This window comes from Chionomys nivalis, chromosome 9 (genome assembly GCF_950005125.1).
Source record: "Chionomys nivalis chromosome 9, mChiNiv1.1, whole genome shotgun sequence".
In the NCBI taxonomy this organism is placed as follows: Eukaryota; Metazoa; Chordata; class Mammalia; order Rodentia; family Cricetidae; genus Chionomys; species Chionomys nivalis.
Window position 1 is genome coordinate 55,529,623 of NC_080094.1, and position 22,870 is coordinate 55,552,492.

General features: G+C 52.5%; 3 protein-coding genes across 3 annotated transcripts in view; 1 reads left to right on the forward strand and 2 right to left on the reverse strand.

Annotated features, from left to right (window-relative positions):
* Positions 1–18,269, forward strand: part of Dnajc17 (DnaJ heat shock protein family (Hsp40) member C17) — a 35,165-nt gene extending 16,896 nt beyond the window's left edge. Inside the window, exons 2-11 of the mRNA XM_057780515.1 lie at positions 5,268–5,337; positions 5,586–5,644; positions 5,892–5,975; positions 7,371–7,460; positions 7,919–8,015; positions 8,584–8,627; positions 9,396–9,473; positions 9,930–10,010; positions 10,472–10,582; positions 18,109–18,269. Coding sequence (XP_057636498.1) covers positions 5,268–5,337; positions 5,586–5,644; positions 5,892–5,975; positions 7,371–7,460; positions 7,919–8,015; positions 8,584–8,627; positions 9,396–9,473; positions 9,930–10,010; positions 10,472–10,582; positions 18,109–18,228 — 834 coding nt within the window. The 3' untranslated portion in view covers positions 18,229–18,269. The remainder of the gene's footprint in view (positions 1–5,267; positions 5,338–5,585; positions 5,645–5,891; positions 5,976–7,370; positions 7,461–7,918; positions 8,016–8,583; positions 8,628–9,395; positions 9,474–9,929; positions 10,011–10,471; positions 10,583–18,108) is intronic.
* C9H15orf62 (chromosome 9 C15orf62 homolog) lies at positions 11,293–15,998 on the reverse strand. The gene has a single exon (XM_057780516.1). The coding sequence runs from the start codon at positions 15,831–15,833 to the stop codon at positions 15,306–15,308; it is 528 nt and encodes a 175-aa protein (XP_057636499.1). The 5' UTR covers positions 15,834–15,998; the 3' UTR covers positions 11,293–15,305.
* A 179-nt stretch (positions 18,270–18,448) lies between the features above and the next one.
* Gchfr (GTP cyclohydrolase I feedback regulator) lies at positions 18,449–22,631 on the reverse strand. Its single transcript, XM_057781622.1, has 3 exons — positions 22,532–22,631; positions 20,520–20,614; positions 18,449–18,862 (listed from the first exon to the last, which is right to left on the reverse strand). Exons 1-3 carry the CDS (start codon positions 22,565–22,567, stop codon positions 18,739–18,741), a joined length of 255 nt encoding a protein of 84 aa, XP_057637605.1. The 5' UTR covers positions 22,568–22,631; the 3' UTR covers positions 18,449–18,738.
* Positions 22,632–22,870: the final 239 nt, after the last annotated feature.

Below are 22,870 nucleotides of genomic sequence, written 5' to 3' on the forward strand. Positions count from 1 at the left end.
CCTGGTGTCACACACTTATTTAGGAACATTTCTTAAGACGAGCCTCTCCGCCAACACAAATAATTCCAATCAGACCAAATTAGACTGAATAAAAGATGCCCATGAGCCGGGCGGTGGTGGCGCACGCCTTTAATCCCAGCACTCGGGAGGCAGAGGCAGGCGGAAAAACAAAACAAAAAAAAAAAAAAAAAGATGCCCATGTTTAATGCAGCACTCCTGGGTGGTACTGGGAAAGCATGGGGAGGGAAGAGAGAGAAGGGGAGACCATGTGTACACTCTCAGGGGGGCAGCCTAAGTAGCCTCTGGGAGTAGTCCTGACCTTCCCTGGGGAGGGGTGACCCCTTGATGGGCTTTCCCAGAGGTGGAGTTCGGACCAAGGCAACTCCAAGGAGAGGGGTCTTGAAATGGAGCTTCCTGCCCAGTGATCCAAAGAGGGGTGCCAGGGGCTGGGATAAGGCCCCTGAATATAATATTTCAGACTCTTTGTATAAAGGCTGTTAGGGAGCTGGGGTGATGATTTTGACCAAACATTCCAGGCTTTTTGGATAAGGGGGTGCCAGCGAGCTGAGGTAAAGCCCCTCAACCAAACATTTTAGACTCCTTGGATAGAGGGGCTTTGGCTCAAGTCTGGCTGCTTCCTGTGGGCCTGGGGTGATGTGGGAGAGGGGAGAGCTGGGAGTTGGTGGGCTCACGCACAGTGAGAGGTGTGGCTGGAGCGGCATCCGCTTTACTGTCATCCTGGACACCTCAGGCAGCTGTTTCTTGAGGGAGATGAGAAGGCAGGTGGCTAGGAGAAAAATATATTGTTATTATTGGCCCTGTGAATGGGGCTAGTGATAGGAAGTCATTAACTGCCAGAAAGAACGGGACCGAGAAGTGCCCTGGTTGTACAGGTGAGGCTCGGGTGTATAAGTGGACACAATAGCAGATAAGCCAGCTTTTAGTTGGTAGATGTCTTTGATCCAGGAGAGTTGGTGCCAATGGTGAAGTCCCAGGAGCTGCTGCAGGTGTTTGGCATTGTCTGGAGAGCGCTTTGTAAGTTGGTCTTGGCCCAGACAGCAGGAGTGACCTGTAAAATACGCTTAAAAATGGGGGGGGGGGTAAAATGTGCTCTGGATACTGTTGGTCTTTATCAGACCAGATTTTTTGATAACGCAGCAGAACTTTTTCCAGGAACCTGTAGGTATCTATCTGTAAGAGAACTGGAACAGATTTACATCTTGGTGTCATAGCAAAAGGCTATGGCTTTAGGTTAAAGGGTATGCATATTTTAGAAGGCAGGAAATTGAAACGCTGAACCTCTGAAGACACACCTGAAACCTGTTAGTCCTGGACCATGAAGCCTGTGAAAGAGGCACACCTGTCTGTATTTTGGCAGGAAACTTAACAAATGAGGTAATGAGCGACAGTATCTTAAGTCGTCAAATGCCAATAGACGGATCTAAGGGGGATAAGTGAGCAAGCTAGTCTACGTCCAGAGCTTCCAATTTTCTTGCCTGTGTGTCCTGATGGCTGGGGTTACAGTGTGCCCAGTTCATTGTATGTAATTTTTTAAGAGGCGAGCTGGGGCAGTGAGCATGTGGTCTGGGGTATGAATAAGTAGGCGATCGGGGAGGTGGGGAGGACAGGGAGGAACATCTCCCTTACTGCCGGAGGCCTTTGGGGTCTCTTCAAGCTGCGTCTGGAAAGCCAGACTAACCCAGCAGGTGTGGGTGTGGGACTGGCTAAGGCCAACAGGTGGCAGCACAACCCCAGAGATCCTGGGCTCCGTGGCTCTGGAGGTAGTTTGAGTCAGGTACCAGCCTAGCAGAGGACTCTCTCCTGCCTGCCTGCCTACCTCTCAAGTCCTTATTTAGCTAACTTGAATGTTGAAGTGATATTAGTTCGCTCTGAGAAACCAGGAAGCCAGAGTGTTGAGCTGCTCCTCCAGGAGTTTATGCAGCAGGTAACCAACCAGTGCAGAAAAACACAATTGAGAGGCAGAGACCTCAGAAACAGATTCTGTGATTCTGTACCACTTTAATGGAAACATCTAAGCAGGCCATATGTGAAAGAACCTCTTGGTGGCTGTTGGTTTACTTATTTTTGTTTTATGTGTGTTTTACCTTCATAGATGTCTGTGCACAATGTGCATGCAGTGCCTGTGGAGGCCAGAAGAGGGCACCAGATCCCCTGAAATTAAAGTTATGGATGCTTGTGAGCAACCACATGGGTGCTGGGAAGTGAACCCAGTTCCTCCAGGAGCAGCAAATGCTCTTCACCACTAAGTTTTTCTGGCCCAACAAACCTCTGCCGATGCAATAATCCAAATCAGACCAAATTAAAAGAAGCCCACGTTTAATGATGCCAGTGCTCCTGGGTGGCCCTCCAGGAAAACACAGAGATGGGGGAAAGGAGAACCGGGAAGATCACATGTTCCTTCTTTGGGGAGCAGTTTTAAATAGCCTATGGGAAGCCGGGCGGTGATGGCACATGCCTTTAATCCCAGCACTCGGGAGGCAGAGGCAGGCGGATCATAGTGAGTTCGAGGCCAACCTGGTCTACTAGAGCTAGTTCCAGGATAGGCTCTGAGGCTACAGAGAAACCCTGTCTCTAAAAACAAAACAAAACAAACAAACAAACAGAAAAAAGCCTTTGGGAATGGTCTTGACCCTCCCCGGGGCGGGGTCACCTTTGGCTGGCTATCTTGGAGGTGGAGTCTGGACCGGCAACTCCCAGGGGAGGGGGCTTGGAATGTCCCACCAAACATTGCAGACTCCTTGTAAATATGGGTGCCTGGAGGCTGGGGTGATGCTTCCAACCAAACATTCCTGACTCCTTGGATAAAGGGAGGGGGGCACAGGGAGTTGAAGTGACGCTTTCAACCAAACACAGTGAAGTGTTTATCTAGTTATTCTTTATCAATAAAAACCCAGGATATCAGGGTAAGAACCTGAATGATCAGAGCAGAAAAGCAACCAGTGACCTCCTATCTCTCTCATTCCTCCACCCAGAAAGACTGAGACCTTCTCTAAGCACCGCCCTATTTCTCTGTCTCCCTATCTGTCCTTAGTCCTCCAAAACCTCTATGGTTAATTTTGGTCAGTAGCTAGCTCCGCCGTCTGATTCAAAGCAAATTTTTATTGACAGTCTTAGCAACATCAGAAAGCGATCAAAATATCAACACAACATTATCATTTTTGCTAATATAAGAAATGCTAGTTTAGCCTGGTGGTAGACGTGTGTAATCACAGCACTCGGGAGGCTGGGGCAGGAATAGGTAAGTTTAGGTAAGCCTGGACTATAATAGTTAATTCAGTCACATCAGACACTGTTGGGAAAAAAAAGAACCCCTTGCGTTTGTGCATGCCTGCGATCCTTGCTCCATCTATCTGTCTGTACATCCGTCTGTCTGTCCATCCATCCATCCATCCATCCATCCATCTAGAGATAGCTATTTTTTCAGACAGAATGTCTGGAACTCACACATGAAACAAACCCTCCTCCTCAGCCTCCCAGCTGCTTGGACTGCAGGCCGAGCTGTCCCTCCGTATCCCTTTCTCAGAGCTCCTCTCGTGCCTGACCAGGGGTCTGGAAGCCTTTGCTTTATTTTAATTGTTTTTTGGTTTATTTTATTCATATGAGTGCTTTGCCTGCACACATGTCTGTGCGCCACATGCTTGCCTGGTGCCTGAGGACGTGGTGAGGCGCGTGTGAGTGCTGGGAATCGAACATGGGTCCTTCGCAAGAGCAGGTGCTCTTAACTGAGCCAGCTGTCCAGCCCCGTTTGTTTGTTTGCTTTAAACAATTTTTAAATGATTTATTTTTATTTCATGTGCACTGATATTTTGTCTTCATGTATATCTGTGTGAGGGTGTCAGGCCTCTGGAACTTAAGTTACAGATAGTTGTGAGCTGCCATGTGGGTGCTAGAAATTGAATCAGGGTTCAATGTGGGTGCTAGCACAGGTAGCCAGTGCTCTTAACTGCTGAGCCATCTTTCCAGCCCCTGCTTTTACATTTTAAACCCAAGCCAGGTGTGATAGCACTCACCTTTAGTCTCAGCTCTTGGGAGGCAGTAGCAGGCAGATCTCTGTGAGTTCAAGTTCTGGTCTACAAATTGAGTTCCAGGATAGTCAGGACTATGTAGAGAGACCTCATCCTAAAAAAATAAAAAATAAATTTAAATTTTTATTTACTTATTTATGGAGGGTGTGCCTGTTAAGTGTGGGAGTGCATCTGCGTATGTGCCGTGGCGTGCTTGTGAAGGTCAGAGGGCCTGTGGGAGCTGCTTCTCTCCTTCCACTTTGTGGGTCCCCGGGATTGAACTCAGATTGTCAGACTTGACAGCAGGTGCCCTTATCCAATAACATATCTCTAGCCCCTTGATCCCAGCTTTTATGTGCTCATTCTGTGCAACAGGCATTTTACAGACAGAACCATATCCCAGCCTCTGCAGAGGTTTGTTTGTTTTGTTTCTATTTGATTTTGAGGTAGGATCTAATGTAGCCCAGGCTGGCTTGCAACTGCAACTTATTATATAGCCCAGGATGACCTTGAACTCTTGATCTCCTGCTTCTGCCTCCTTAGAGCAGATTTTACAGGCACACACCACCACACCAGGCTATTGTAATGTTCTTAATGGATCCTCTGGTGATAGAGGTTTTACTAGTTCCACTAACTGTTGCAGCATTGGGCATCTTTATATATTATTTTGTCACTTCTCTCAAGTCCAAATTCCTAGGCTGAGTCAAAGGGAAAGTATATTTTAAGATAGAAGGCTAAGGCACTCACTCAGTGGCTCACTGAGTAAAGGCGCCTCCCTGACCACCTGGGTGCCATCCTGGAGCTCACGTGATGGAAGGAAAGAGCCAGCTCCACGTGCTGTCCTCTGACTTCCATCCGCACCTGTCATGAAAGCACACCAGGGACACGAGATAAAATAAATAAATGTGTAATAACAAAGCTCGGCAGCTAAAGTTTCCTTCAAAAAGGTTGCCACATCCGCCACGCCCACCAAGAGTGTACCAGTAGCTGTTGGCAGGCGACTGTCCTGAGACCAGGACCAACTGATGAGATTGGGCGCTCTGCGGAACCAGGCCCTGCCCGTCTGTGGGTGTCAGTGCCAGCTCCCTTCACGGCCTTCCCCTTCTTTGTTCCGGGTGTCATGATGGCTGTGCGAAGGGAACTGTAGGCTCTATGGTGCATGGGATTGACTGATTCCCACATGTCTTGGGAAGGCATCCGCTGTCCTGCAGGGAGGGTGACTGTGTTTTCTGACTCCTCTAGGTGAAGAAGGCATACAGGCAAAAAGCGCTCTCTTGCCACCCAGACAAAAATCCAGATAACCCCAGAGCAGGTGAGACCCTCGAGCCCCCTGGGTGTGGGTGGGGGGTTGGCCTGGGTGTCTGTGCTGTATGTGTAGACACACACGGCTGTCTTGAGCAGTGGGCCCAGTTCACTCCATGTGATGGGGTATCCAGCTGATCGTGGATACACTTCCTGCTCACTCTTGGCCGGTCGTGCTGACCTGGGCTTTTTTAAGTATTCCGTTGTCACTATCCAGCTCCATTTTGTTCTCTCCTCTTGCTTTTTTGTCGTGTGTAGCTGAACTCTTCCACCAGCTTTCCCAGGCCTTGGAGGTACTGACCGATGCTGCAGCCAGGGTAAGTGGTACCTCCTTCACTGAACTGTGCCCAGTGATTAGAGACCGCTGCGGTCTAGGTGTCCCCAGTCCCGTGCAGCTCAGAAGCTCAGCAGGGGCTGACTTAAGTAGCACCACGATGTAAGAGCCCTTGCCCCTCTGCTGTGGTACCGTACTTGCTGCTAACTCTGGCTTGAGTCCCGGCCGGGATGATGCCTGGAGCTTTCCTTTCTCGCTGACGGACTCTGCTGTGCTATCCCATTTTCCAGGCCGCGTATGACAAGGTGAGGAGAGCCAAGAAGCAGGCAGCAGAGAGGACCCAGCGACTTGATGAGAAAAGGAAGAAAGTGAAGCTAGGTGGGTGACCTGTCATTAGTGCTCCACCTTTCTTCTTGGAGCCTTTGCCCAGGTTTGCTAAAGGCACTCTCAGAAATGACACCAGTTACGAGGTTTACTATTAGAGTTAGGACTGGAGATGTAGCTCAGTGGTTAGGTACTTATTGCTCAGGCAGAGGACCTGGGTTCACTTCTTAGCTCACAGCCATCTGTAACTCCAGTTCCAGGAATCTAATCCTCTCTTCTGACTTCCGCAGGCACCAGGCTGCAGGTAGTGCAGGCGGACAAAACACTCACAGAAAAGTAATAATAAATTCTTTTTTTTTTTTTTTTTTTTAGCTCAGAGGTGATGCTAGAAATAAATATTTTTTAGAATTCAGAAGCTTGCCTGAGTGGGAACTCACTCTGAGTTTGGTAGGTGAGTCAGTGTTCTCACCTCCAGTCCAAGCTGGCTCTTTCCCACTCATTCCAGCCGCTACCTGCTAAGCCTCCACTCTGGGAAGTGTCCCCAGAGCTCAAGAGAGCGAATCACAGCTCAGTTTCTAGGGTTTGTCTTATATCTGTTCATTTAGTGTGGGTCTGCACACACCCACCCGGAGCACTTGTGGGTCAGAAGACAGCTTGCAGGAGCCAGTTCTCCCCTTCCATGGGCTCAGGAGTTGAAATCTTCACACTGACGGCTAGAGATTCTGCGTCATCTCACCAGACCCAGTTCAATCACTTTTAATGAATTTACCAAACAAATAAATGGGCCTAGCTTAGTGGTCTAACACTTCCTTAGCATGGACAAGGTCAACCCTGGGATGGGAGGCAGAGGGCTGCGCATTCCAGGTAATAAAGTGTAGGCAAAGCAGAAAGCAGTGAGCCCTGGGCCTGAGAGGAGGGTTTGTCACACCGCTGGCTGGCACAGGGCTTGGGGTGTGGGAACATACCAGCACCGGACTGCCTGAGGAGAGGCGCTGGAGCTGGGGCCACGGTGACGCTTGGCACAGGAGAGTGAGGAAGGGAGACAGTGAGAACTGGAGATCAGCGATGGGAAATAAATCACAGCTGAGGCACAGCCCAGGTAAGGCTGTGGTGCCAAACCACAGTGACACAGGCTGGCAGCTCCACCCACGGCACCTTTGACATCAGGCCCTGGGCTGCTGACACAGCAACACCTGTGCTCTGCCTGCTTTGTGGAGAGAACCTGCTTGGTGGGTGTGAGCTGTTTTCTTCTTCCAGAGCCTTATCTCTTCTGCGTATGCCCCTTTGCAGTGTAAAGTAACTGGGGTGTGTGGGCCACAAGAGATGGGCGGGGTTGCCGTATGATGTGCATCCTGTTTGAGGTGTTGGGGAAGCAGCCAGAGTTGGGGTGGTCGCAGGCCATAGTAGACATGCAGACTAGAAATTGAACCGTTCAACCCTTGTACCTAGACTTGGAAGCCCGGGAGCGGCAGGCCCAGGCCCAGGGGAGTGAGGAAGAGGAGGAGAGCCGGAGTACCACAGCGCTAGAACAGGAGGTGAGCGCCAGACCCATTGGCCTGGGGTCGCTGCGGCTGGAGTGGGAGGGGCCTTAGTGGCTGTTGTGTGGGCGAACTCACTCTTGTTCTTTTTTTTTTTTTTTAATATTTATTTATTTATTTATTTATTTATTATACAATATTCTGTCTGTGTGTATGCCTGAAGGCCAGAAGAGGGCGCCAGACCTCTTTACAGATGGTTGTGAGCCACCATGTGGTTGCTGGGAATTGAACTCAGGACCTTTGGAAGAGCAAGCAATGCTCTTAACCACTGAGCCATCTCTCCAGCCCCCACGAACTCACTCTTGTTGTCTCCTGTGGGAGCTTGGTGCTCTGTCCCCCCCACAGGTTGCTGAGCCCTAGCTTGCAGGCGGACCCTCCCAGGGACCTTCACAGGGTGAGCCAGCCTGGCACTGGATCTGCGCAGAATTATCCCCCCTCCGCCCCCTGCTCTGCAGATTGCACGCCTTCGAGAAGAGGGTTCCCGTCAGTTGGAGGAGCAGCAAAGGCTGGTACAGGAGCAGATCCGCCAGGACCGGGAGCAGAGGCTGCGAGGTGAGAGTAGACTCTCGCCTATGTCTCCACATCGTTCATGGAGTGGCTGTAGAGCTTCCACCTGCCGGAACCCTGACAACCCCGTGGTGCACCACAGCAGCCTACCGTGACACCTCTTGTGGGAGCCTCTGTGCTTTTTACAAGTCCCGGTCCCAGGCTGGTGGTGGTGCCCTCCTGTAATCCCAGCACTTGGGAGGCAGAGACAGGTGGATCTCAGTGACTTCAAGGCCAGCCTGGTCTACAAACCAAGTTCCAGGACAGGCAGGACTGTTATACAGAAAAACCTTGTCTAGAAAAAAAAGACCCAAAAAACAAACAAACAAAAAATCAAGTCTCAGTCCCAAGCATTGGCAGCTCTGTTTTGGAGCAGATCTTGAGGGGAGAGACCTTGGGGTACTTGGCTTCAGTGAAGCTGAATGGCCTATGTCTGCCTCTGGCTCTTATGATGCATTCCCAGCTTTCCATCTGAGAGAGCTAACAGGTGACCTGCAGGAGAGAGCCTCTGCCTCTCCTTTGGGGGACCTAGGACTCTGAAATTTTAGTTTTCTTCTTTTCCCAATATTTTTAGGAAGAACAGAAAATACTGAAGGCAAAGGAACCCCCAAGCTAAAGGTGAGTCTGTAGGGTCTGTGGTCACAGCACTGTAGTTCTCGGTAAAAACAGGTGCTTTCCTGTGGGAAACTGGTGCCACTTTGCATCCTTCCGCCATGCTGGGCCTGGACCCTGACTGAGCCTCAGAGCTTGTCACACCAGGTGGCTGGAACGTTGGCTGGTGTGGGCAAGACATCCTCAGGAGCCCTCTGAGATGGGTCCTTTTTGGTTTTTGTTTGTTTGTTTTTAAGATTTATCATGTATACAGTGTTCTGCCTGCATGTATACCTGCGGGCCCGAAGAGGGCGCTGTATCTCATTATAGATGGTTGTGAGCCACATGTAGTTGTTGGGAATTGAACTCTGGACCTTTGGAAGTTCAGGAATCGCTCTTAACTGATGAACCATCTCTTCCAATTGAGGTGGGCTCTTTTTCTTCCTCCCTCCCTCCCTCCCTGCCTCTTTTCCTGAGACAGGGTTTCTCTGTGTAACAGCCCTGGCTGTCCTGAAACTCATTCTGTAGACCAGGCTAGCCTCATACTCATAGATCTGCCTGTTGCTGTCTCTGAGTGCTGGAATTCAAGGTGTGTGCCGTCACCACCTGCTTGAGATGGGTTCTTAGAGTATACAGAGTGTTCCTAAGATTAATCAGGCTGCCTCCCTCTCAGTTTCTGCAGGAGGCATAGCTTGGGTGGTCTAAATCACCAGAGTTTGGAGAGCAGCGGGGTCTGCTCAGGTGGCGAGCTCACTCGTAGAGCCTGGTGTGGCTGATGGTCATGTTGCCTTTCAGCTGAAGTGGAGGTGCGAGAAGGAAGATGAGTCCCAAGGTGGCTACTCCAGAGATGTCCTCCTGAGACTTTTGCAAAAGGTGGATTCTGCTGACGTCTGCCACTCCCTGTCATCTCAGGCCAAAGAGCTCAAATGCCCCGAACTTCAGTAATGTTGCTACCTACTCCTGTCTGTCTAGAGACTCCCCTAGAACTGAGCCCCTCTGGCCAGCTCTCCTGCCCTGCCTACGCCTAACCCTTTCCGTAAAGCTCAGGCTTTAGCTGCATGTGTTGGGGAGCGGAGGTGGCTGTCTGGAATGAACGCCCCCTCCTTTTTCCTCTTCCAGAAGTTGAGACAGCGCTGCTGTGTGCTAGCCTAGGTCTTGGAGCTCCGCCTGTCTCCCCGTTGCTGTCCTGTATCCCTTAGGAAATGAAAACAGCTCTCTCCAGCTTAGCCTCTCTGGGTTCCTAGTACTAACGTATTCCAGGTTGGATTGTAGCATGATGGGCCGTGTTGTGTGTCCAGCTGTACTTACTGTGCACTCTTGTCCCCACAGTATGGAGAGGTTCTCAACCTGGTGCTTTCCAGAAAGAAGGCAGGCAACGCCATAGTGGAGTTTGCAACTGTCAGGGCTGCGGTGAGTGCTATATGGGGTTTGTGTGGCACTGGCAGCCCACTTTCACAGGTCCCCACACTGCCTATGGGGCTTCAGGCCAGTCCAAGAGTTGAATCTCCCCAAAGGTCTCCTGGCTTCAAGATTGAATGGGGGAATGCTCTGGCTTAGTTCACTCTCCCGACTCCATACCATACCCTCCACCCTGCCCCAGCATGGCCTCCCACCCTGCCCCAGCATGGCCTCCCACCCTGCCCCAGCATGGCCTCCCAACCCTGAATATCCTTTTTTCTTTCTCTGAATTAGAAGGTGCATCTACTCCACTCTCCCACAAGGGTGAGCTTCAGCATAGCGTTGTTTGCAGGTTGCTGAGGTTACCTAGATCTGCTTGGAAGACTATGTGTTTGTCTTAGTCTTTCTGTGGGGTAGAAAGAGCCCCTTATAGCTGGATCAGATGGGCAGAGACTAGAGACTCTGTTTGGCAGGAGCTGGCTGTCAGAAATGAAGTGGGCCTGGTGGACAACCCTCTGAAGATTTCCTGGTTGGAGGGACAGCCCCAGGGCACAGTGGGTCACAGTGATGCAGGATTATCAAAGGTAAAAAGCCAGGAGTCACCCGCTGGGTCTGCTTGGGGTCTGGGATCCTTTCAGCTTCTACTTTCTCAGGCCCTTTGTTCCCAAGTCCAGATCAGAGTAAAATGCAGTGGGTGGATTCAGTCAGTCCAAGAGGGCTGACTCTCCGCTCATCCCTGTTCTCTATGAGGTACCTGTTAGGAAAAAATCCTAAGAGGCGCAGCTCTGCTGGCCCAAAGAAATCCAATTAGGTCAGATCAAACCAAATTAAAATGCCCTTCATTTTATTAAACACGGTGTTCTCGGGTGGCTGAGCGCATGGTGGGGAGACAGGAAAGTGGGGAGCACATGCAAACCCTAAACCACGTCTTTCTCCTCTGGGAGCCCACTTAAATACCCTGTGGGAATGCTCCTGACCCTCCCCCACAGAGGGGTCAGGGCCTAGCATGTTGGGATTTGGAGTCCTGACCAAAGCAACTCCCAGGCCAGGGGGCTGGGATGGATGCCAGAGGCAGGGGTTTCGCTCCCAACTTAACAGTACCAAAGGACCCTATTTCTTCTACCTACTCTCCTCCTTCCTCCTTCCTTCCTCCCTCCCTTCCTCCTTCCTTTCTTCCTTCTCCTTCCTTCCTTCCTTCCTCCCTCCCTCCCTCCCTCCCTCCCTCCCTCCCTCCCTCCCTCCCTCCCTTACTTTTTTTGGTTTTTGGAGACAGGGTTTCTCTGTGTAGCTCTGGCTGTCCTGGAACTCATTCTGTAGATCAGGCTGGCATCAGACTCAGAGAGACACTTGACTCTGCATCCCAAGTGCTGAGATTAAAGGCATGCACCACAACCTGGTATTTTTTTCTTTTCTATTTTTATTTTTTTCTGGCAATGTATCAAACCCAGGGTCCTGCTACCACTGAAGCACGCATGTCAGACTGGTGGCGCACACCTTTAGTCCCAGCACTCGGGAGGGGAGGCAGCTGGATCTCTGAGTTCAAGGCCAGCGTGGTCTACAGAGTGAGCTCTAGAATAGCCAGGGCTACACAGAGAGTCCCTGTCTTGAAAAAGCAAAAAGAAAAGAGAAAAAGAAAAGAAAAAAGTTGGCCCATGTGTGTCTCCTGTTGGAGCTCTCATTGGATTTGGAGGTCAGCCAATCCTGTGCTGGATGAAGAGGCCAGCAGGCAGGTGACTAGAACAGATGCTATGAGCTCGTCTCCTCTAGAGAGAGCATCCCACCCTGTGTTGAACCTGCAGTGCTGTATCTGCTGCTCCGCTTGTGGCCACTTGTGCTCCTTCTAGCTGCCTCTGAGTCCTCCCGACTCCACAGAGGCTAGTGCTCACTGTCTCAGTCCTCCCGACTCCACAGAGGCTAGTGTTCACTGTCTCAGTTCTCCCGACTCCATAGAGGCTAGTGTTCACTGTCTCCGTCCTCCCAACTCCACAGAGGCTAGTGTTCACTGTCTCCGTCCTCCCGACTCCATAGAGGCTAGTGTTCACTGTCTCCGTCCTCCCAACTCCACAGAGGCTAGTGTTCACTGTCTCCGTCCTCCTGACTCCATAGAGGCTAGTGTTCACTGTCTCAGTCCTCCTGACTCCACAGAGGCTAGTGCTCACTGTCTCTGTCCTCCCGACTCCACAGAGGCTAGTGCTTTCTCAGTCCTCCCGACTCCACAGAGGCTAGTGCTCACTGTCTCCGTCCTCCCGACTCCACAGAGGCTAGTGTTCACTGTCCCAGTCCTCCCGACTCCACAGAGGCTAGTGTGCACTGTCTCAGTCCTCCCGACTCCACAGAGGCTAGTGTTCACTGTCTCCGTCCTCCCGACTCCACAGAGGCTAGTGCTCACTGTCTCCGTCCTCCCGACTCCACAGAGGCTAGTGTGCACTGTCTCAGTCCTCCCGACTCCACAGAGGCTAGTGTTCACTCTGTGTCAGTCCTCCCAACTCCACAGAGGCTAGTGTTCACTCTGTGTCAGTCCTCCCAACTCCACAGAGGCTAGTGCTCCCTCTGTCTTTGATGGCCCAGTTTTTCAGCCTGACTGCAGAGGTTGGGGCATAGACTCCTGGTCACTTGTGCTGGAGAAATAAGTACTTTGGGGGTGGGAGTTTCTGGTCTTCTCTTCTCTGAAGGTACCTGTTGGCATGTCCACAGCCTCCCAGAGTTATCAGGGTCTCTGTCTGGCTACCTGTGCCTGTCCCTGCCTGAGAGGTTGGGAGTTCTGGGGAGTGTGCCTGTCTTAGTTACTTTTCTACTACCATGACAGTTTTGTCACCATAACCAAGGCAACTTATAAAGGAAAGCATTTACTTTAAGTGGGGGGTCTCATGGCTCCAGAGGTTATAGAGCCCATGGCCATTAGGGTAGGGTATGGCAGTAGGCAGGATGCTGGAGCAGTAGCTACAAGCTTATATGCTGAGGTAACCACCACAAGGCAGAGAGAGAACTAACTGGGAATGACATGGGCTTTTGAAGCCTCAAAGCCCACCCCCAGGACACCCCGCCTCCAAGACCACCACACCTGCTAATTCTCCCCAAACAGTTCCACCAGCTGGGCACCAAGCATTCAAACACATGAGTCTTTGGGGCCATTCTCATTCGCACCACCACAGTGTCCCAAACCCAGGGTAGAGGAGGGACATGAAGTGGTCTAGGCCAGCTCAGGATCTTGACTTAAAAGAAGCCTTGCTCCTCCACCATTCAGTTTCAGCCTTCCACATCCAGGTCACTCTCTGTAGGCTGCATTAGAAAACCTTTATTCACTGCCTCTGTATCCAGAGCCCCCAGCTGGGCACCTCCGCACAGGCGCAGGAGAGACGTCACAGGGTGTGTCAGCCTTCCCTCTACTCTTCTTTCACAGTCGGAGTAGCCTGGGGCCAGACCCACGTGTCCTGCACTTCTGAGTTCTGGATTCAGATGTGGCCGAGCCACAGACTGGGGTGGTAACAACAGGTGCAGCCTTGGCCTGTTTGGGGCAAGGCAGAACTCCCCGCCTGGTGGAGGATTCTGGAGCCGCTTGGTGCATTGTTCTTTCCCTGATCAAGTCATCCCTCTGCTGGGAAGGAAGGCTGCTGTCTGCACAGCCTTTCCCAGAGGCTCCATACATAACACTGGGAGTTCCCAGAACACTCCTCACAGGATCGCTTAGGGTCTGTGAGCAGCTCGAGTCTCACACTCTGTTTTGGTAATGATTGTTGGGCATTCGCCTGCCTTTTCCTCCACCTGCCTCTCCTGCTCTGTCAGCCCCTCCTGCATTTGTGCCCCGGGCGGCATCTTCCTTTCCTTAGCCAAGCTTCTGATGTTTCCGCACTAGTGTCTGGCCAGCACCATATGGTGGACTTCGGTCTAACAATGTCATACTGTCGTCCAGTATGGTAGCATGAATCAGGTGTGGCTGTTGATTTAAAATATGGCTAGATAGGCTGGAAAGATGGCTCATCAATTCAGAACAGACACTATTCTTCCAGAGGACCTGAATCAATTCCTAGCAACCATATCAAGCGGCTCACAACTGCCTGTAACTGGCTCCAGGGGTATCTCACACTTTTGGCCTCTGCAGGCACCTGTGTATACGTGTGTGCATGCACACACACACACACACACAATTAAAAATAATTTTTAAAAACATCTTTAAAATGTGGCTAGAGGGCTGGCATGTGGCTCGTTTTGGTAGAGTACTTGCTTGGCATGCGTGAAGCTCAGGGTTTGGGTCCCAGTGTGGTCTAAACAGCGGGGTGTGGTGGCACATGCCTGCAGTCCCAGGAGCATCAAGCTTAAGGCCACCCGTACTATGGAAGAGACCTTGTCTCAAAAACAAGCAAACATTGGCTAAGGTGAAAAGGAACGGATTTGTGTTTGTGTCTGTAAAGTGTATGTTTGAGTGTGTGTGTGCGTGTGTGTGCGTGGGCCTGGAGTCTGCCAATCTGACTAGTCTAGCCAGCCAGCCTGCCCCCGGGACTCCTGGTGCCTGCATCCTGAACGCGGGAATTCCAGGCAGGCTGTCACACCTGCCCGGCTTTTTTCATGTGGGTACTGGAGGTCTGAACTCAGGCCTTCCTGCCTGCATACAAACTCTTTATCCACCGAGCCATTTCTCCAGCCTCTGGAACCGAACTTTCGGTTTGCTTTTACTTCAATTAAACAAGCATAGGGCCGGGCAGTGGTGGCGCACGCCTTTAATCCCAGCACTCGGGAGGCAGAGGCAGGCGGATCTTTGTGAGTTCGAGGCCAGCCTGGTCTACAAGAGCTAGTTCCAGGACAGGAACCAAAAGCTACGGAGAAACCCTGTCTCAAAAATTAAAAAAAAAAAAAAAAAAAAATCAAAGGAAGTGAGGGGTGGCTTTTCTACCTCTGCTCTGCTCTCTCCGGCCTTCCTCTAAATCTCAGGCTGCTTCCTCCTAGATGTAGCCTATGATTTCTCTGTTGACAGTGGTTCTGGAGGCTGGTGCAGAGCACTGTGTGTCCTGCCCAGTCTGAGTCCTACTTCCTGCCTCGCCCTGTGCCACCCTGTCTCTCTCCTGACCTCTGACCAGTTCCTGTGGTTGCAGGTGTGGCTTCCTTTTCCTGACTTTCCAGCCTCCTTCAGGGCTCCTTCCAGAGAGTGACCCCCATTCTTTCCCAGCTGGCTTCTGTCCTTCACTGCGGGTGCCTTGAGGATTGCTCAGCAGTCGGGCGGCTGCACTGTGGTTTATGTCTCTGCCTGCTCCATAATCCACACTTTACCTGCCTAGGCTCCAGTCACCCCAGTTCTCTCTGCCCTCACCGGGGTCAGAAGTGGGGCTCACTAGGAAACTGCTCTTTCAGCATCTGAAGAACTTCCTCCAGAAGTGAAATCCCCAGGTCCACTTTGAAGGAAAAGAAAGGGTCATTGAGGTCCGGATTAGGTGTCCTCGGGAAATGGGGAGTATCCAAAAGGTCCTCTTGTGAGCATTGGTGGAGAGGGCCTGTCAGGGAGATGGCTGAAGGCAGGGTGGCCGAGTAGGCGGCAGTGTAGGTTGCTGGGGGCTCCAGAATATTGGGGCAACTGGAGCTCTCTCGGTAGAGACGTGGGGGCTTGGGTGGGGCCAGCAGAGTGGCTCGGGGCTGCTCATCCCCCCACAAGGGCAGACGCCGGCCATCTGGCCTCCCTCGAAGTTCCCGGATGACTTCTCTGTTGCTGTACTCCTCATGGTCACCACCAGCAGTGCTGGCCTGGCTGAGTGTGCTGCCCTGTCGCTGCAGTCGACGCGGCCGCCCCAGGGTTATTCTCTTGAAGAAGGAGGCATTGCGGAAGGAGCCTTTCCGCCAAGTCTCCATGGAGCTCCTAAGTCAGCCAACAGGTCCGGGCTGAGAAACCCCACAGAGGGGCTCAGCAGCAGCTTGTGACCATTTGCCAGCGGACTGGAGGCCAGAAACTGGGGCGACACCCCTCAAGGGCTAGGAGCAGAGGCTGTGCGCTTCTGCTCGGTGTGGCCCTTTGTCTTGTTGCATCTTGGATGGTGAGACAAGACTAGAAGGTGGAAGAGTTTGTCCGGGAGATCAGAGTGCCTAGATAAGAGTGGCCTGGTTACTTGATGGGCATGTAGAAAAAAAACAAAGGAAGCAGCGGTACTTACAGAGCAGGGCCCGAGTCAAACAAGGCCGAGGGCTTGGTGGGCAGGGCAGGACCTCCGGAGGGGAGCGTGCACTTCTTCAGGCAGCGGCACCTTCTCTCTGGTAGTTGGTGGCATGTGCCGAATCTCCTGGCCAGTGTGGGGCTGTGCTCTCTCTGCCAGCATCTGGGGACTCTGATTAGTGGCGTGACTGTTTGTGCCAGCTTGTGGTAGAGATGTGTTTTGTTTTCAGCTGACTCAGTCAGGTGGGAAGCTGGTTTCATGCTCTGAGGTAATTGCAGCATCCGCAGGCTGGGACTAGGGCAGCTGTGACCAACACCCCAGGGCAGTAGGACGCTTCAGATTCCTCTGGGGAGTGGTCTGGGGACAGTCCTGCCGGTGTGTCACCAGGTGACTTCCTTTCCAGTCAAAGCTCTGCGGCCACCGTGACCCCAGCAGGCCTGCCTGGCTCCCTAGCCCCAGCCTTCTATGGGAAGAGCCCAGGGAGGTAGTGCTAATTGAAAGGCAATTTTTGCAACAGTTGTTGGAGAAGGAAGAGAGGAGACCTGGCGCTGTGGGTGACTCAGCCCTTGGGCTGGTTGACAGGCCCTCATTAGGCAGGCCACAGGAATGGTGGGGAAGGATGTGGAGGGTGTGTTAACCGGCACCAGCCCCATGCCTTTAAGGGCTTACTCCTCCCAGGGTTCTGGGGGCATGCCAGGGGTGACTTGAAGTTTTCTTGGTAGAGCAGTATGAACCTGGGGAAGGAGCAGCGCCCTCCCCACAGCCGGGACATCAGTATGGCGTCTCAGCTTTTACTCTCGGCACCCAGAAGGCCAGTGCCCGGCCGGCTGCTGCTCCAGTGCTCTCCCTCTGGCTCGGGGTCCTCATTTGGGGACCCTCTTGTAGAGGGGGCCAGTACGTGTGATACTGCCCTGAATTGCCAGTGGTTGGGGGGAGGGTGGCTGAGAAGAGGTATTTCTAGGGGTGGGGGAGGTATAACGACAGGGGGACCAGATTGAGTGTCACTTCCTGTTTATCTGCACCCCTGACTCCAAACAAGTTAGCCAGAGCCTGGCAGCCCAACTTCAGCCACTCCCATGTTATTCCCTGGGTCACTGACTTCCAAGCCTTCTACTGTGGGAGCGCACCAGCGTGGGTCCCCCCCCCCCCGTAGGACCCCACAACTCTTTTGTTACAGTTGGGCCACCACACTTGGTACTGCTGTCCTGGCGTGGCTCTGTGCCGTCACTGGTGGGTTTCCCACCCCTCTATCTGCTGTAGAATCATATAAGTGCTGTCACAGCCCCAGCGGTGCCAAGGGAGGAAACGGTCTGATTCATACCGTTGGCCTGACAGGCTTGGCCGCACAGTGCTCTGCTGTCAGGCTGCTTCCCTTCCACAGCTTTGGCCTGTGGCTGGCTGGCTGTTGTTCTTGGATTATCAAAGTGAACCCCTCCTCAGTCCCCTGCATGGCTAGCAAGATCGTAAAAGAAAGCCAAGGACCCTACCTATAGTAGCCTGGTCTTGTCTTTACAAGGCAAGCTGGACTCATGCTTGTGGAGAGGGCAAGGCCCCCTTTTGTGTCCTCAGCAGGCCAGACCACAGGGGAAGAGCGCTGCTGTGTCCAGTGGACCTTAGACCTCCTCTTCTGTTGGAAACCTGCCAGGCAGAAGCCATGGGCGGAGGGAAGGAGAGGCAGATGAAGGGCTGAGGCCTGGACCAGAGCAGGATGGAGAGAGATGTGACATCCTGGGGACAGGGAGGCCCAGGGAGCTTAGAGATGAGCAGATGAGGAGCTAATGGAGAAGCAGCCTGGGGAGCCCTGCTCTCTCTAGGCTCCTGGAGGAGTTGGAATCCAAGATGTCTGGGTCCTTCCTCCGCCCCTTCTTCCTCTTCAGCTTTTAACTTGGTTCTGTCTAGGCCCAGGCCTGATACTGAATCTGGAATCTGTGGGGCCGTGCCTGCTAGCCTGACTTTTTTGTCCCTTCTGTTCCCAGGGCTCAGTGCGGTCAGAAAGGGACTATGAGAGTCTTGTCATGATGCGCATGCGCCAGGCAGCTGAGCGCCAGCAGCTGATCGCACAGATGCAGCAGGAAGATGAGGGGCAGCCCACGTAGCCCCGGCTCCAGCTCTCCCACCCCATACACTTTTGTGCATCACCACTAATAAACTTTTATATATATATATATATATATATATATATATATATATATATATATATATAAAACAGTCTGGACTTTATCTGAGATGGCTCCACTCAGGTCAAGGGACAGACCAGTAAAGAATGTTGCATTTCAAGAGTCACTGCACAACAAAGCTAAGGAACATCCACTCATGAGAGCCTTTTATTGGCTTGGACTAGCTGTGCAGGATCCAGGGAGTGTCCTCTGTGTAGCCTCCTTCAGGACATGGCCTAGAGCAAGAGGCCCCTAGCTGGGGAAGCTGAAAAGACCAGGGCAAGGCCTGCTGTGCCCGAGGAACTGGAGCAAGGCTCCTTAGGCTGCGCAGCCGTCAGGGTTGGGCAAGGACCCTGACAGTTTAGAAAGAGGCAGGGCAGACAATGTTGCAAGGATTGGGGCTCAGGGCACAAGTCAGGCCCTCCGAAGAATAGGTGCTCTGTCCACAGGTCATTCCTTGTACAGGCACCACACAAGCGTCTGGCCCACCCCTGTCATGCTCAACACACGGAAGCCCCTGAGTTCCAGCTTGTCCAGGACTATGCGAGGAGGGTCGTTGACATAGTATTCATAGCTGTGAAGAAACCAGAATGAGGTGAGGAGAAGCGGAGCAGGCACCCGGCCAGAGCCAGGTCTGTTTGCCGGGCACTTGCCTGGTGAGAGGCTAAGTGCACACCCTCTGTTCTATCCTGTGCTACACACTTTGCTTTATTCTCCCCGTCTGATGAAGGCACCATCACTGTTTTGCCGATACATGAGAAAACAGGCTGGTTAGCTCTGCCTGCCATGAATAGCAGAACCCACGGTAGCCTTATGGCTGCTGTGTGTGTTAGTCTGAGCACCCCACTAGGCAGTCTCCCCTCCTCAGGGCTCGGGCCCTTCTCTAGCTGTCTTGCAACCCTGAAGAACAAATTAGCACCTTATTTGTGCCCTTTTCTGGCACAGAAAGTTTGATTTCCCTTGAGTTGTAGAGAGCAGATACGGGCCCCAAACCCCAAACTTAGCATCTTGAAGCAAATGCCTCATGGCAAGGGATGGGATTGGCTCCTCCCTGCCTTGGTCAAGGGCTTGGATCTGTCTGTCTTCTCTCCCCCTCCTTGCATTTGGGACTCTGAGGATCCCTGAACCCGCTTGGGTTTATAATAGGGAGGCTGTGTTGGTTTGAATGAGACTGGCCCCACAGGTTTGTATCATCGAATGTTTGGTCTCCAGCTGGTGGGCCTGTTTTGGGAAGCATTGGAAACTGGTCTTGTCGGAGGAGGTGGGCCACTGGAGGAGGCCACTCAGGACTAGTATCTCTCTGCCTTCTGCTCGTGGGTCAGATGGGTCAGCTACTGCTCCTGTCTGCCTGCTGCCATGCTCCTTGCCATTTTGGTTATGGGTTCACTCACTCAATGCAAGTCCCCAGTTACATGCTTCCTTTCATAAGTTGCTGTGGCGGCTTGAATGAAAGGAGCCCTCAAAGGCTCATCTGTGTGAATGCTTGGTTACCAGGAAGTGGAACTGCTTGAGAAGGATTAGAAGGATTGGAAGGTGTGGCCTTGGAGGAAGTGTGTCCCTGGGTGTGGGCTTTGACATTTCCAAAGCCCATGCCAGGCCCAGTCTCTGTCTCTCTCTGTCTCTTTCTCTCTACCTGCAAATCAGGATGCAAAGCTCTCAGCTACTGCTCCAGCACCTGCCTGCATGCTGCCACGCTCCCACCCTCATGGACTAACCCTCTAAAGCTGTAAGCAAGTCCCCTATTAAATGCTTCCTAGGAGTTGCCATTGGTCATGGTGTCTGTGGAAATAGACACTAACACAGGGCAAGGAATCAGAAAAGGAAGCAGTGGCGTTCAGGCAGGGATGATGTAAAATACGCTGCGGGAAATGGCCAAATGCCGGGCAGCCAAGAGCTGGAAAGAGGCCCCACGTGTCCTGCTCTGTTTCTGGGACTGGACCCTGTTACTCAGCCAGCCCTATTGTCTTTGCTGATGGGATCCAGTTTAGAGCAGAGAAGACACGGAAAGGAACAGTTCACTTCCAGAGCCCCAGACTCAGGACAGGCTGTGCTTCCACAGACTTCCACTAAAGATGAGCTGCCTTGTGAAGGAAGACTGGGGGCTTGTGGGAAATCCTCCCTGTGGGGGATTACAGATGAATGCACGTCGTTGTGCAATGGTTGTGTAAAGGGGGAGGCAGGAGGAGGCACTGCTAGGGAGAAAGAAGGCGCTGAAGGATGCCACTACTCACAAGTTGTTTCCCAGGACACGTCTCTTCGTGGCCCCCAGGTGCTGCATCAGCTCCGGATCCGAATGCTCATCGCCCACCATGGTGGGGCCCACCTCCTGTGAGGGAAGCCACAGGAGCTGCTTAGCTAGCTGCTGGGCAGAAGGGGGCAGGTAAAGCACTAAAGGTATGGAGGAGGAGCACAAGCTAAGAGGGGAGCAGGGTGGGTCCTCCCTGGCTTCCTAAACTCCGCCTGCTGGCACTTTCAGGCCAGACGCCACTAACCATGTTTCCTGTGTATTGACATCACCTGGAGAATCAAAGAAATGAAAACACACATCCACATGAAAATTTACACAGGCATGTAAACTTTGCAATTTACAACTGCCACCAAAATGAAAAACAGAACAAAAATGACAAAAACCTATTATATGCTACTGGCAGAACTACCCGTAACAGCCAAAAGCTGGAAACAGCCTTGCAATGCTGGTCAGTGGAGGAGCACAGAAGTAAAATGTGGCAAGGCTTAGCCAGGTTGTGGTGATGCACACCTTTAATCCCAGCACTCTGAAGGCAGAGGCAGGTGGATCTCTGCGAGCTCGAGGCCAGCCACAGCCATCACAGAGAAACCCTGTCTCAAAAAAAAAAAAAAAAAAAAAGCAAGCCTGTAGTTCTAGTAGGAAAAAAGGCAGTGGGCTAGCTTCGAGGGCAGCCTCGACTACAGCTGCAAGGTGGGAAACAGTGGGGTAGCCTTCCTACAGAATCTTCTTCTGCAGGAATGATATCCTGATACATGCAACGATATGATCGGACTTTAAAAACATGGACAGGAAAGAAGCCAGGCCCAAAAGGACACACAGGCAAGCATAAAGTTGGCAGCTGGAGCTCATAGATACATATTAAAATTGATTCTAGTGCCGGGCGGTGGTGGCGCACGCCTTTAATCCCAGCACTCAGGAGGCAGAGGCAGGCGGATCTCTGTGAGTTCGAGACCAGCCTGGTCTACAAGAGCTAGTTCCAGGACAGGCTCCAAAGCCACAGAGAAACCCTGTCTCGAAACACCAAAAAAAAAAAAAAAAAAAAAAATTGATTCTAGTGATGGTACCCAGCTCTGAATATACTAAAACCAAAACCCCTCACAGACATTAAACCGTATGTTTTCTACCAGTGAATGTTTTGGTTGCATTGCATATCAGTAAAACTATAAGACAGCCAAGCCTAGTGGACATGCCTGTAATTCCAGTACTCGGAAAACAAGGTCAGCCCCTAACACATAGCGAATTTGAGGCCAGCCTGGGCTACGTGAAAAAAAAAAAGAATTAAATGAATAATTATTATTTGAGGGAGACATTTTCAAGCTTGGATTCCCACATTCTCCAGAGTTTCTGAAGGTCTGAGAAAAGCGCCCGGCAATCCGTATTTTAACAGCTGTACAGGTTCTCAGACCTCTGCCCTGAGCACTGTCCAGATCTCTCCTGCCCGGTGATGAAGCCCACGCTTCCTGCTTCATCCTGCGGGAGTTGGGTCTGCACCCACTGCTGGAATTCTGGAAGAGGACGAGAGCGCGCCCTGCTGTTCAGCTGGGGTGGGGGTGGGGCGTCGTGTATCCTCTGAAAGTTACAAAGGGGCTTCCGAAGCATTCAGTACACTACGCCCCCTGCCCCCAACTCCCAGCTGATATAACTGCACCTAGAGAAGGGTGACCTCAGATTCCCGCGTGGTGCTCTTCCCAGGCCGCTTGCAGCCCTCTCCTTCCTCTCAAGCCCCAGTTCTCAGTGCATCAGGATTAACCCCTCCTTGAAGGAGCTACAGGTGCGGCCACTGTGCGTGCGGCTCAGCTTGGCCTTAGCCTTCGTGCGGGCCCTGGCTGCAGCACTTGCGAAGCGGGTTGTGTGTGTCCCCGCGGAGCTCCCCGCCCACCCGGCCGCCTGACCCTGCTCGGTGTCCGCGCCGCGGGGGTGTGGCGGGCGGGTTGCGGGGACCATCAGGGAAGTTCCGCAGAGTGGTTGTCGCAGTCACCCACGCCGGGTACTCACCATGCGGATCTGGGTGCTGATGAGCAGGTAGGGCATGGTGCGTGGCTGGGGCGGCCCGCGACCACAGTCCCGTTACTCTCTTCTCTGTCTGCGGACGGCGCTTGGCGGCGGTGCGGCCACTGCGCGGGCCAATCAGGAGCGCGCGCCGCGGTCCCGCCGCCCGGGAGACCAGGAGGCGGGCGTGTCCCTGCGGACTCCACTAGCAGCTGTGGCCGTGGTCGCCAGGGCTCCTTTCGCCCCTTTGCCCTCTTCCTGCAACACCTCCACGCCCAGGCTCCAAAGTCCTGATCCTTCCCGCCTGACCCTACAGCGTTGCAGGGCGAAAACTGCGCTGTGGAC

Excerpts from the sequence above, each read along its gene's own strand:
- C9H15orf62 (XM_057780516.1), bottom strand. The coding sequence starts at position 15,833 with ATGGAGACTTGGCGGAAAGGCTCCTTCCGCAATGCCTCCTTCTTCAAG.
- Gchfr (XM_057781622.1), bottom strand. The coding sequence starts at position 22,567 with ATGCCCTACCTGCTCATCAGCACCCAGATCCGCATG. Across the intron at positions 20,615-22,531 it reads TCAGCACCCAGATCCGCATG|GAGGTGGGCCCCACCATGGT; the intron begins GTGAGTACCCGG and ends CTTCCCTCACAG. Across the intron at positions 18,863-20,519 it reads CGTGTCCTGGGAAACAACTT|CTATGAATACTATGTCAACG; the intron begins GTGAGTAGTGGC and ends GTTTCTTCACAG.